Source organism: Asterias rubens, chromosome 9 (genome assembly GCF_902459465.1).
Source record: "Asterias rubens chromosome 9, eAstRub1.3, whole genome shotgun sequence".
NCBI lineage: Eukaryota > Metazoa > Echinodermata > Asteroidea > Forcipulatida > Asteriidae > Asterias > Asterias rubens.
The window spans coordinates 4,045,386-4,057,386 of record NC_047070.1 but is presented as its reverse complement, the minus strand read 5'-3'; the positions used below and the strand labels follow the sequence as shown (position 1 = coordinate 4,057,386).

Here is a 12,001-nt window from a genome sequence, read left to right as displayed (position 1 = left end):
ATGGATCGGTCTATTTCATAAAGCCAATAGGCATTAACAACTTGCTTAGCACAGAAAATCATGCTTAACAGAAACTGGTTACAAGCCAAAATTCTGTAAAGTTTACATTGATGCAACTCGTGCCCCACTCTATGTACAATGTACACTCTTGAGTGTGATATCATCTTTATGTGGTATGAAGCATATTATGGCAAGCCCATGTGTTGAAAATGTGAACAAACCAAACCAACTGGGCCCAGATAATTTGCTTAGCTTAGCAAAGACAAATCTTCCTTAGCAGGAAAATGTTCTTAATCAGATTATGTAAAGTAGGCTTTTTCAAAAAGACCTGCAATCAACACATTATTCACCGAGTTTCCTGTAAATGCTAATTACATGGTTTGATTAATAGGCTATTGCTGAAGTACTGGTAACCCAACAAAAGACCAGCTGGCAGCTGTAAACTTTAAGGGATTTTGGCTGGTAACCAGTTTCTGTTAAGCATGATTTTCTGTGCTTAGAAAATCTTAATTCTTACACAAAGACTTGCAGTCAATGCATGTTCACTCAGTTCCTGTAAATGCAAATTACGTGGTTTGATAAATAGCTTAGGGACTGAAGTAACCCAACATAGGACCAGCTGGCAGCTGCCTGCCTCATTGACTAGAGACCAATGAGCCATTAAAAGGACACATGCAACAGCTTGCCAGGATGGGGGCAAGGGAGGGAGGGGTGTATTTAAATAGTGACTCACTGAGTTGGTTAAAGCCCCCCATTCCTCCATGGTTAAAGCGTGGAGATAGGGTTTAAGCATGGATGAAGAATTTTCTTTCCTCCATGGTTAACGGTTGTGAGGTTGGTTGTTGTTGATGCAATGCTGATTCATGTGCCAAATTATCAATGAAGATACAGCAGAAGTCACATTTGAAAGTTTCATTTGAACTACAGCATCTACCAGTTGAGGAACAGTAAAAAACTGTGATTCATTGGTGTTTTCATCGTTGGGAACACTTCAGATGAAATGACCTTGCAAGAATGCTTACTACTAAGCTTGGGCGATATCACGATATTATCGAATATCGCGATATTAATTTGGAAACGATTTCGATATCGGATGGATTTGGTTTTAATCGAAATATCGATAATCGCGATAATCGCGATATATCGCAATATCGATTAAATATCGCGATGTATTTGCTAGCTGAGACATCTTGCACCCCATAGGTTTGGAGTAAAACCAAAAGAATAGGTCATTAGAACACCTCTCTTAAGCTATGACTGTCTCTCTTCTACAACTTTCACTTGGAGTTTGAAGACTGATGATGTCAAATTTCATTAATCGCGATTATATCGAATATCGCGATATATTGTCGGTGATATATCATGAATAAAATAAACCGATATCGCCCAAGCTTACTTACTACCATAACCATCTTTTATTTATTAGGCTTTCGGATACCTGTAGGCAGAGGGACTGTTTTAAACAGACCTGTGTATTCACTTCTTTGTTCAGCCCAAGTTTCACTTTGCAAATTTTAAAATCTTTAGGAATGACTTTTTGAAGGGACACTGAGGAAATGAATGGGGGGCAACTTAAAACCATGTGATATATCTGAGGTGTAGTTTCAAGGAATGAAAGAATAGAAAACCACTTACTGTTCTGCAAAGGGGGACTCGTCTGCGGTTGGGGAACCTATGTAAAATACTGTACCAAAAAAAGGGGGACAAAATAAACTTTTGTCAGATATTTTCATAAAAAACAACAAAATACAAAACGCAAAGATTTAACACATTCTAACAGGGATTGCTTTAAAATGTTGTAAAATAACACACATTTTTTTTATTCAAAATTTGTTAAAGTTGCATGGCTCAATTTTTGCCGAAAGATATGTTTTCCTTTAAAAAATCTTGTCTGAACGAAATTTGACGGATGACGCATACACAAAAACATTTATAAAAAAAACATACCAAAACTTCCGCAAAATAAATGACATTGCATAATTGTTGGCACATCTTTTAATTAACACATTTTAGGCCTATCGTTGCAGTTTTTTGTTGTGCAATTCCTAAAAAAAAAAGAAGCTTAAAACCAATCTATATGCCTAGGGCCTAGCTTTTTAAATTTGAACCTAGCAACTCCAAAGGCCTCAGTTTTTGAAGCAAAGATTTTTCCCAAAGAAGAGCTACAATGATGAAAAGCCAGACAAAGGATTTGGTGGCTGACTGCTGCCTATATGTACCAGCAATTAAGCTTACCAGCAACATATTCAATCCATCAGCAAAACAGTGTCACAATCATCAATTGTTCACTTATTTCTTGCACATTTGGCGCCCAAAAACAGGTCACAATAGAGTCCTATTTCATATTCTGAAAACTGTGTGGATGTGCAACTTGTTCTTTTTTGTAAAACATCTGTTTTTTGAAGGGATCTAGAACATGTAGAAAGGTCAGTAGAGACCAGTTGATGCATGAAAGACTTTAATAAATCACAAGGAATATTCAAACATTATTAAAGGATTTCTGAAAACCTTTGTTAAAAGAAAAACAAAAAAAGGCAAACAATTGTTCCTGCGCATTCAAGCATTACATACAATGATAAAAACAAGTTTACATATAAAATTCAGAAAAAGCAATACAATGTACTCAGAGAATTATAACATCATCAACAAACATTCAAAACTAATGGAAAAACAACTACAACGAAAACAGTTAAAAATGAAACATGAAAAAAAATGCAGCAAGAGGTCAACTGACCTGGTTGTCCTAGATCTGAACTTTGTGACGACGCTCGAGAGCTCACCGGCGTGTCTCCTGTGCTAGAGAGTGACAAGCGTCGCTTAGGGGTGCTACCCTCGCTGCATTGGAATAAAGTTTCAAACACAATTAAAATCTCAAACAAAGAAGTAGGGCCCACATGAGGTACCTCTTGATGCTGAAATTTGCATAATAAAGACTCTTAACAGACAAAGCTTAGGACATGTATGTACAGTCATGTTTGTCATGTGACGACCCAAAGTTTAAAAGTCTTCTGTGCGAGAGAGCAACAGTCGTCGTTTTGTAGGCTGCTACCCCCGCTGCATCGGAAGAAAGTTTCAAACACAATCAAAAATCACAAAGAAGGGCATGACTCAGGTATGTGTTGATGCTGAAATTGGCATAGACTCTTTAAGCTACAACAAACCATAATTTTCGCTCCTTACCAATTTAACTCCCCCATGAACGCAGACAACGTAGTCATTGGGGATGCCAATGTAGGTCCACCCATCTTTGTAGGGAGCAACGGTGAGAAAGGCATGTCCTCTTTTTGGCCGAACTTTAAGGATAAACTTCTCTTCTTCAAGCCAAGCATGTCTTTACGCTTGGTGTTATTAGACGCCATTCTGGTTCCTGAACAGGATGTCAAGGGTTCAGCAATCTTCTTTTCTCTCGGTTGTTTGCTTTTTGTTTTTAAATATTTTTCCAGGGGAGGATTGATTTCATAAAACCTAAGAGGCAACCGGTAGATTCATTTCCTGCAGAAACAAAATAATATGAAGCGATCAGTCCGATCACACATCAAGTTAAAACTGGGATAATAAATCGGAACTAAAACCCAGTGTTTTTTTTTACAATGTAGTGCAAAAGGAGAACATTTAAAACTAAGCTAAGGCGCCTGCTGCATTACAAAGCTAATTCAAAACACTTGTGTTACTTTACTCAGATACAAAATTTTTTACGCATTCTCGTTGTTCAACAAGGGGCAGATAGTCATTGTTCCTACTACCACATTTTATGATCATGATTCATGATGTTCTTTCTTCTGCAGAGAAGGACAAATTTCACAAACACAAGCTTGTGAAAAAGGCCAAGGCCTTCAAAACAACTGTAAACAAGAGATTGTTTGTTTTAAATTAAATGACTTTTGAAGGATTTAGTATAAGAACATTAAACTAAAATTTAATTTGAATTTTAATAAAATAAATTCAAAATAATTTTCAAATACAACTTTTTAGAGCCCATCGCACCAGTGACCAGTCCATCACATCATGGAATTAAATACATTTTAATTTTTAGGGTCACATTGTATTGTTGTGATTTACATGAAAAGAAATTAAACGGAAAAGTTTCCGTATGGCGCCACCACTTTTTAATTCGAAATAAAATAATATAGTATCTAATTTACCTGATTGATATATATATCCCTTTTTGTAAAAATGAGTGAAAAAGTGGTGGCGCCATATGGAAAGTTATCCAATGAAACTAAACAGAAATAAACCACTATTTTAATTATATTGCTAGTTCGTAGTCGTATGATTTATCCAAAATGTCAAACAATGCAATGCCGTCTCGTGCCGGCCACGGCCCCGCCGGACATCCGTGTCCGCCGTGCCGTGTGCGTAGGGGGAAAGTGAGCCCCTGGAATGTCGAAGCATAAATCCGCGTCATTGCCGACGAAATTCGTACACATTTTGACACACAATATCTCGCAATAAACACAACATATTCATGTATTCTCAAAAATGAATCACAACTTACCTTCTTGGGACACATATAACCATAGTAACTACATCCATTTTGCAGAAAATTTAAGGGGATTTACGGGAATTTTATGGGGGTGATGAGAAGAAATTTGTATTTGCCGCTCTGCAAAACACATACACCCTACCACCACCACACACTCGAGTTTGAACCATAACAAAAAAAGGACGTAGGAAGTGTTCTGTTCCACTAAGTGCAGGGGGATATAATTACAAATGACTTTTGTATTTATATTTCAAATAACAAAATTTAAAAATATTACACCTAAAATTGTATGAACTGGTTTATTTTTATATTAAATTGATTTTTGTATTTTTTATTTATAACTTGTGATATGTTTATATATTTTTTTATATTGAAACATAAAAATAGGTTACCCTTCAAATAAATGGTACGAACTACCTCCAGCTGATTACAGTCTGGCATCAGCCGCTATTTCGTACTGTTTATATGGAGAGTGTCCAGATTATCTTCTTTTATTTGTTCTTTCGATTGTATTGCTTGTACCCCACCTGGATCTGGATGAACGCTAATTAAAAGAACTTCTTAAAAAATGATACAAATAAATGATCGTTCATAGATAATGGAAAATCCAAGTATTATTTATTTCAATACATTCTCGAACCAGTGGTTGACAAAAAGATGAAAAATTACTTCCTTTGTTCGGTACAGAATATAAATATTCATAAGTCCCTGCCCGCCGCCCCTCTTGGTTGCACAGAGTTCATGCGCAGAGGTGTCCTTTTCGTTTTCGCGCGAAATGTAAAAAGAAACATCGTCCCTCTCAAAGTAGTCGTCCGTGTGAAACTGTCTCCACTAGTGCTCTCAATTTTCCTGTTTTATCCACATTTTTGTCCGTCTTTCTCCAAATTATTTAAGCAATATGGCTTCTGTAAGAAGTAGAAATCACCAAGGTGAAAAAGAGGACGACGAATTTCGGAGCTGGAGATCACCACATCACAAAACAAGTGATCATTTTCGCAAGCACGACCGTCATCATCATGAGCAACAAGGGCAAGGCGAGACGCGGGAACGTCGTGACCGTGAGCGGTACAATGATCGCCGGGGTAGTTCGGACAACAATGCCGGTCACAGAACACGCTACAGGGAGAGGTAGATAAAATCACAAGTATTTAAAGTCCATAATAAGTGTGTGTTAAATTTGGTAATTTTAGGTGTTTTAATCAAACTTGTATGGACGCTGTTGCCGTTCATTTCATGGCAAACATTAAACCCCCCAAAAATTGACAAAAGTCCGGGAAAGATTTTCGTATCCTGATTCCCGCCACCACTTTCCCACTCATTTTTACCAAAAAGGAGTGGGTTGTGGAACAACCCTAGGGCATTTGAACAAATTTAGATACTTCACGCAAAAAGTGGTGGCTGGATAGTGCCTACGGGCATTTTTTAAAATCAATTTCAACTTCTTCAGTTTTCAAGTTGGAAAAGTTTCCGTATGGCGCCACCACTTTTTCATTCGAAATAAAATAATATGGAAAAGTTTCCGTATGGCGCCACCACTTTTTCACTCGATATGAAATTATATAGTATCTAATTTACCTCAATGAGATATCCCTTTTTGTAAAAATGAGTGAAAAAGTGGTGGCGCCATACGGAAAGTTATCCAATAATATAGTATCTAATTTACCTGATTGATATATCCCTTTTTGTAAAACTGAGTGAAAAACTGGTGGCGCCATACGGAAAGTTATTAGGAAAATAGCGGGGACTTTGCAAAGGTTGTACCATTTGTTTATGCGCCCTACCGGGACAATAGCAGATCATGTGGGGGATGTACAACAAGTGCCCCTGCTGGCAGTAGCGGGGCATCATATATATGGGCATGGCAGGGACTATCATGACAAGCCATTTTCAATTCCCGAAGCCAAGTCCAGGGTCCCCCAATGCTGGGATTACAATTGATACTATGCTGTAACTTATTCTGTAAATAAAAATCAAGCTACTTTTATGACAAAACAAATAGCAGCTATTAACGGATCAATTTAATTTTCCATTTTTTTTTCCTCAGCAAACCTCATCGATGGACGAGCGATAAAAGAACACCCGATGGCAATAAGAAGATGGACTTAAAAAGTAGCTCAGAGTTTCCTTCCCTTGGAGCTAAGGAAATGAAAACCAGATCCAGGTGCGACAAGACAACAATCAATTCATAAATATTTCTCCTTTTTTTCTTGTGAATAAACGAACATAGGGGTTTGGAAATTTTTCTAGTCAAAACACATTGTCAACAGATTTACTTTAAACTAACACAGTTTGAAGATAAAATAATGGTGGTAGAAAGCTTCCCTTAAACTTTTACTTGCTGAGGCGCTGTAGTTTTTGAGAAATGGGTACAAATAATTTGTTTGTGACATTGTTTTACTCATTTCTCAAAAACTACAGTACCACAGCAAGTAATATTTGAAGGGAAGTTTGCTTAGCAAATACATTTTTAACAGTAATTTTTGCTTAGTGTCAGCTCTATTTAATGGTCCCCTGGGCCCAATATCATAAAGCTGCTTAAGCACAAAATTTTGCTTAAGCAAAAAATCCTTGCTTAGTAAAGTCAGATTACCGGCCAAGACTCCACTCAATTGTTATGCTATTAGTAAACCACAGCTGAATACCAGTCACAAGCAATGTATATGGCATGACATTTTTGCCAGTAACATGTGAAAAATAAGCGAGCTATTTTTTGCTTAAGCAGCTCTATGAAATAGGCCCCTGGTTTTTACTAAGAGACGAAACAAACATAAAACAAAAATGACCAAATTAACTCGACTTTCATTTTTGTGCAGTTTCACACCAGACGTTGTGCGGCCGTCCACCCAGCGAAGCGTCATAACCTCGAGTGCAAGCTGGGCAGATAAAATAGTGCAATTCGAGCAGGACAAACAACGAGCCATGAAGGACATGATGAAGTACAAACGTCGTCTGCTGATGTCCGAGTCCAGCGACGGCAGTAACGAAGATCAAGATCTACAGTAAGTATTGGGTCAACAGTGAACAATTTCCCTTGTATTGCAGGGCAAGATGCTCTGCAAAATGTATCAGTTGCTACCCAAAAAACATCACTTGCTAACTCAAAAGACATCACTTGCTAGCTCAATATTAGCATTCATGTGCACAAAACATCAGCCAAAGTGATTTTCCTATGCAATAGTGCTGCAGGCCTGATTCTTCCACGGAGGCAACGAAATTACTATCTGCTAGATTGAGTTTCATTCTCAGGCCTGATACTTCACGGAGGCAACGAAGGCGATTGCCTCCGTGTCCCCTGGTCATTGCCTTTGTGCCCTTGAAATGCTCCAGTACAAATTTGCAATTTCATCATAGAGTGCCCTTAACCAAGAAGAAAATGCCTTGGTGCCCTTGCCCTTTCAAAAACGAAGCATACAGCCCTGGTGCTGGATGAAATCGTTCCCTGTGTCATCACTCATTAGACAGTGACAGCAAACAAAATTACACATTTACAGGGATTCACAAAAATTCATCAAGATTAAACCATTTATAATGCTCCAGAATGCCGCTATGGAATTTGCAACCAAGATAAACACCAAGTAGAAAACATTCCAAGAAGACCTTGTTTCAATTCATCGTCCTTTGGCCGAACTTTAAAAGATTTTGGTCAAGAATGCGTCACAGTTTAAAAAAAAAAAACCTGGGGAGAACCCTGACAAAACTCTGACATAAACATAGATGTTTGTGGCATTGACAGTGTACTGACTCCCTCTCTGAGTCTCGCGACACTGGTGTTGTTCTTTCGAGACGGCTGCTCCCTGCGAGACTACAGCTCTTAAAATATGACCGCCATATAATGGGGTATTATTTGGAAGCCAGCATAGAGGGCAGTAGTCTCATAAGAGCAGTCTCCCAAGACAGTGTCACAAGAGTTTGTCTAGTGAACTAATAGACCGATCCATTAAGCTCTGCCCCATTGCATATTGACCAATCACTACGCAACGAAGGTCCGACACTAAGGTTCGACATGCGTGCGCGTATACTTGGCGCGCGCGGCAGAGTTGTGCAGAAAGGCATTGGAGAGCCCCACGTGTTCTCGCTCACACGTGCGTCGTGGGCGAAGCCTATTGGATCGGTCTATTTGGCTTGTGGACCACTGTTAAGGGGGGTCGCTGTCCTTGGAACAACCATGTCCAAGCTATGACAATCTGCGCATCTTGATTTTGGATGTTTGGGCTAACTTACAAAAACAATCACAGGAAAATTCTATACAACTACTAAAGTGTTATACTTAAATATTGTCATTTTACAGCAAAGGCCACAAAGTAAACATGAGTGCCGAGCCCAAGAAAGAATACGAAACCGATGAGAATATCATCGTACGCCGACAGAAGCAGATAGAGTACGGAAAGAATACGCTCGGATATGACAACTACCTGCAAGAGGTCCCCAAGTAAGTTCAAAAAGCTTAAGTTATCAGAGCCCAATTGCATGGCTCTCCCCTTTGCTACAGTGAGCACAGAACCGGTGCTTACGGAAACGGGGAATTCTGTGCAGCCATCTTGAAGATCTCCTATTGGTATTAATGTTACCAAACAGAGGCAGGACGAACAAAATAGTCTGGTTCCTATTTGCAAAATGGTTATTAGCATTCATTATTGTTATTTGATACGAGGAACATGATTAAGATGGAGGTAGCATGATAAAGGTCTATTGCTGTCGGTGCTGCGAGTTATTTCGAGGCATGTGCACAAAGTCAAAGAACATCCCCTAATACGCACCACACCAGGGAAAACACATTCTGCAACTTAAGAAAACCAGAGTTGAACCCTGCTTTTGTACGACCGCCTCATCTCTGAATGTTTGCTATAATCTGTACCCAGGAACAAACGAGCAAAAGGAAAGCACATGTCAACGCCAAACAAGTTCCACAAATGCAGCCGTCGAGCTTGGGAAGGTTTGGTCCGCCAGTGGAGAAAGAAACTTCACGAGTATGATCCAGCGGACACCTACAAACCAGATACAGTCGCCAGGTATGGACAGCTTAAATTTGGGTGCTTTTTAAAATAAAATCAAGGTATTCCCCAAGCACAAGATAGCGTTGATAAACAGAACTTGTTAGCTGTTCAAATTTATCTTTGTTCATCTCTAAGTTAAAAAGTTGCCTTTAGTCTGTTTACCTTAATTAATCGTGATAAGAAACTTATGCTCTGGTACTGTTTGGCCTTGAAAATTCTGTCTTGAATTGAAGATAAAAATACTTTCATAAATAGCAAATTTTGAATGGAATTTTATTTGAAAGATATTGCAACCCAGTTTGGAAAGAGAAAAACTTAAAACAAATAATAAATGCAACAAACTGATGAATTTGGTTTTGCACATCTTGAAAAGACACAACCCAACAGTTATCTGATCTTACGAAGGAACTCTCACATTTTATGTGTTGATAATATTAAACATAAACAAAAAATTAAACTCAACATTTGTTTAATGAATTTGCAGAAAGGAACTCCATTTCTCAGATACAACTTCAGAAGCCTCGTCCACCGACACTGACGCCAAGATGGACATCGATCTCAACAACTCTCTGTCTTCCGCCATCAGTGACTACCTCGCAAGTAATGAAAGCAGTCGCCCTCAGACTCCGGAATTGGTGAAAAACAGACCAACAACTCCAACCACTGAACTTAAAGGACTGAGCGTGAATGACCACCTCAACGGGAACCATCCGGAGGTCAAAGTACCGAATCAAAGAGAGAAGGGTGATACGGCGACCCCTGACTCGACACTGACCCCGACGGTAACCCCAGCTGATCACGAGGTCGAAGACAATAACAACTACCAGCCACAGTTCAACCCAGGTGATTTGTTAGCGGCGCTACATCAGGCCTCACAGAATATGCAGCCACCCCCTCAGGTCATGCCTGCGGTGTTTAACCTCAACCTCCAGTGTGCGCGACCTCCACTTGTCCCCTTTGTCGTCCCCAACGTCAATTCGCTACCGTGCCCCAAAGGCGTCAACGCAAACCAACAGATGTCCAAGAAAGCCAAAAAAGGTGACATCTTTGATAATTTCAACTTGGATGATTGTTTCAAAACTGATGATGTGCAGTGAATTAATTTTTATCATATAACATCGGGCGTCTAACACCTTTGCAGGTTGGAGTAATTAGCTCTGAATCTATACCGAATTTTATATTTAAAATGATTCAAAATCTTTGACCCAAATAATTGTTAAAATCTTTTGACAGCATGTTAACAATTAGTACTTTTGCAAATGAACATCAAATCAGAAATTGAGGCGAATCAAAGTTTTTAAAGATGTCTCGTCCTAAAATGAAAAAAAGAGTATGTTAAACATTTTATAGTATCACAAAAAGAGATATTTTGTTTCTTTTATGTATTAACGTTTTACTTATAAACTCATTTATATTGAAACATCTTGTGAGCAAACACTCATCAGCAGTTTTAAGTTTTTAAAGTTTTAAAGATGTGTGTCGTGTAATTTACAAAAAAAACTACCTTTGTTCTGTATTTTATATGGTTGTTATTTGTTTTCCTTTTATAGCATTTTATACACTTAAATAGTTTTTAGGTCAAACAAGTGAAAGACTAGATTAGTATTTAAAACCAATGAACATTGTTTTAACAATAGTTTCAAAGTTAATCAATCACTGAAAATTAGTAGAAGCAATCAACAAAAGTTCTGATACTTTCTTTCAAAAACCAAATGTAAATATTTAACTAAAGTTATACTTTCATCGCTATATTTTTTGGCTATTTTAAGTTCCGTTTCCCCTTTCTAGTTTATAACAAAACTTCTTTGCACATTTTAAAGAGGTTTAAATTTAAACGTGAAATAGCGTTACTTTTTGTTTCTTTTGTTAGTTGTACAGCTGTCCATGTGTACACTTCAAAGGTTTCCATTGTAAAGTGTTAACATTTGATGTATTTTTTATTATAGATCAACTGTAACAAGTGTAACTTTGTTTATTCCAGTTACCTCGCTAACTTTTGGGCAGGATTAAAGGAACACCCACAAACTTCTGCCGATATTTTAATTTGCTTCGTATGTTTTAAACAATTGCCATGCTTTAAAAGTCAGTGTAAAGGTCTTAAACTGCTTTGGGTCCAATCTTCAATATTTACATCTGTGAGTCGTTCAGAAAAAAATTGTTTGTGTACTACAGGGTTCTTTTTCAAAACTGTGGGGCTTTCTTGACCCAAATTTGTAAAGTTGGGCTGAAGCATGCTGAATTAAACAGGCATGAGATTGTTCAGACTTTTGGCTGAACTCAGACTTTCTATGTCGGCCTGGTGAAGAAAATCAGACAATATTTTTTCCACAAATAGAGAAATCGTGCTCATTGGTCTACTTCTCTAGTGCTTTGGATACTGTTTCCAAAAGCTCCTTGGAATCTATAACTCCAGGGGTTATCAAACTGTAGAAATGGCATCATTTCAAGACCTTTAAATTTGTATCCAAGTTTCGGACTTTTTTGTTAGTAATAACTCTCACCCCTGATTGAAACAAGCTCTTTA

At 38.1% G+C, this 12,001-nt stretch overlaps 2 protein-coding genes across 2 annotated transcripts in view; one reads left to right on the top strand and one right to left on the bottom strand.

Annotated features, from left to right (window-relative positions):
• LOC117294537 (M-phase inducer phosphatase 2-like) overlaps nucleotides 1–4,614 on the bottom strand; it is a 30,072-nt gene extending 25,458 nt beyond the window's left edge. Inside the window, exons 1-4 of the mRNA XM_033776989.1 lie at nucleotides 4,496–4,614; nucleotides 3,181–3,492; nucleotides 2,735–2,835; nucleotides 1,636–1,684 (exon numbers count right to left, since the gene is read on the bottom strand). Of these exons, the coding sequence (XP_033632880.1) occupies nucleotides 1,636–1,684; nucleotides 2,735–2,835; nucleotides 3,181–3,359 (329 nt within the window). The 5' untranslated portion in view covers nucleotides 3,360–3,492; nucleotides 4,496–4,614. The remainder of the gene's footprint in view (nucleotides 1–1,635; nucleotides 1,685–2,734; nucleotides 2,836–3,180; nucleotides 3,493–4,495) is intronic.
• Nucleotides 4,615–5,220: 606 nt separating this feature from the next.
• On the top strand, nucleotides 5,221–11,796 carry LOC117294761 (histone RNA hairpin-binding protein-like). The gene is made up of 6 exons (XM_033777276.1): nucleotides 5,221–5,611; nucleotides 6,528–6,644; nucleotides 7,297–7,482; nucleotides 8,772–8,912; nucleotides 9,343–9,492; nucleotides 9,962–11,796. The coding sequence occupies exons 1-6, from the start codon at nucleotides 5,382–5,384 to the stop codon at nucleotides 10,572–10,574; spliced, it is 1,437 nt and encodes a 478-aa protein (XP_033633167.1). The 5' UTR covers nucleotides 5,221–5,381; the 3' UTR covers nucleotides 10,575–11,796.
• Nucleotides 11,797–12,001: the final 205 nt, after the last annotated feature.

Coding starts and splice junctions, on each gene's coding strand:
- LOC117294761 (XM_033777276.1), top strand. CDS start 5,382: ATGGCTTCTGTAAGAAGTAGAAATCACCAAGGTGAAAAAGAGGACGAC. Junction 8,913..9,342: donor TACCTGCAAGAGGTCCCCAA/GTAAGTTCAAAA, acceptor ATCTGTACCCAG/GAACAAACGAGCAAAAGGAA. Junction 9,493..9,961: donor AAACCAGATACAGTCGCCAG/GTATGGACAGCT, acceptor ATGAATTTGCAG/AAAGGAACTCCATTTCTCAG.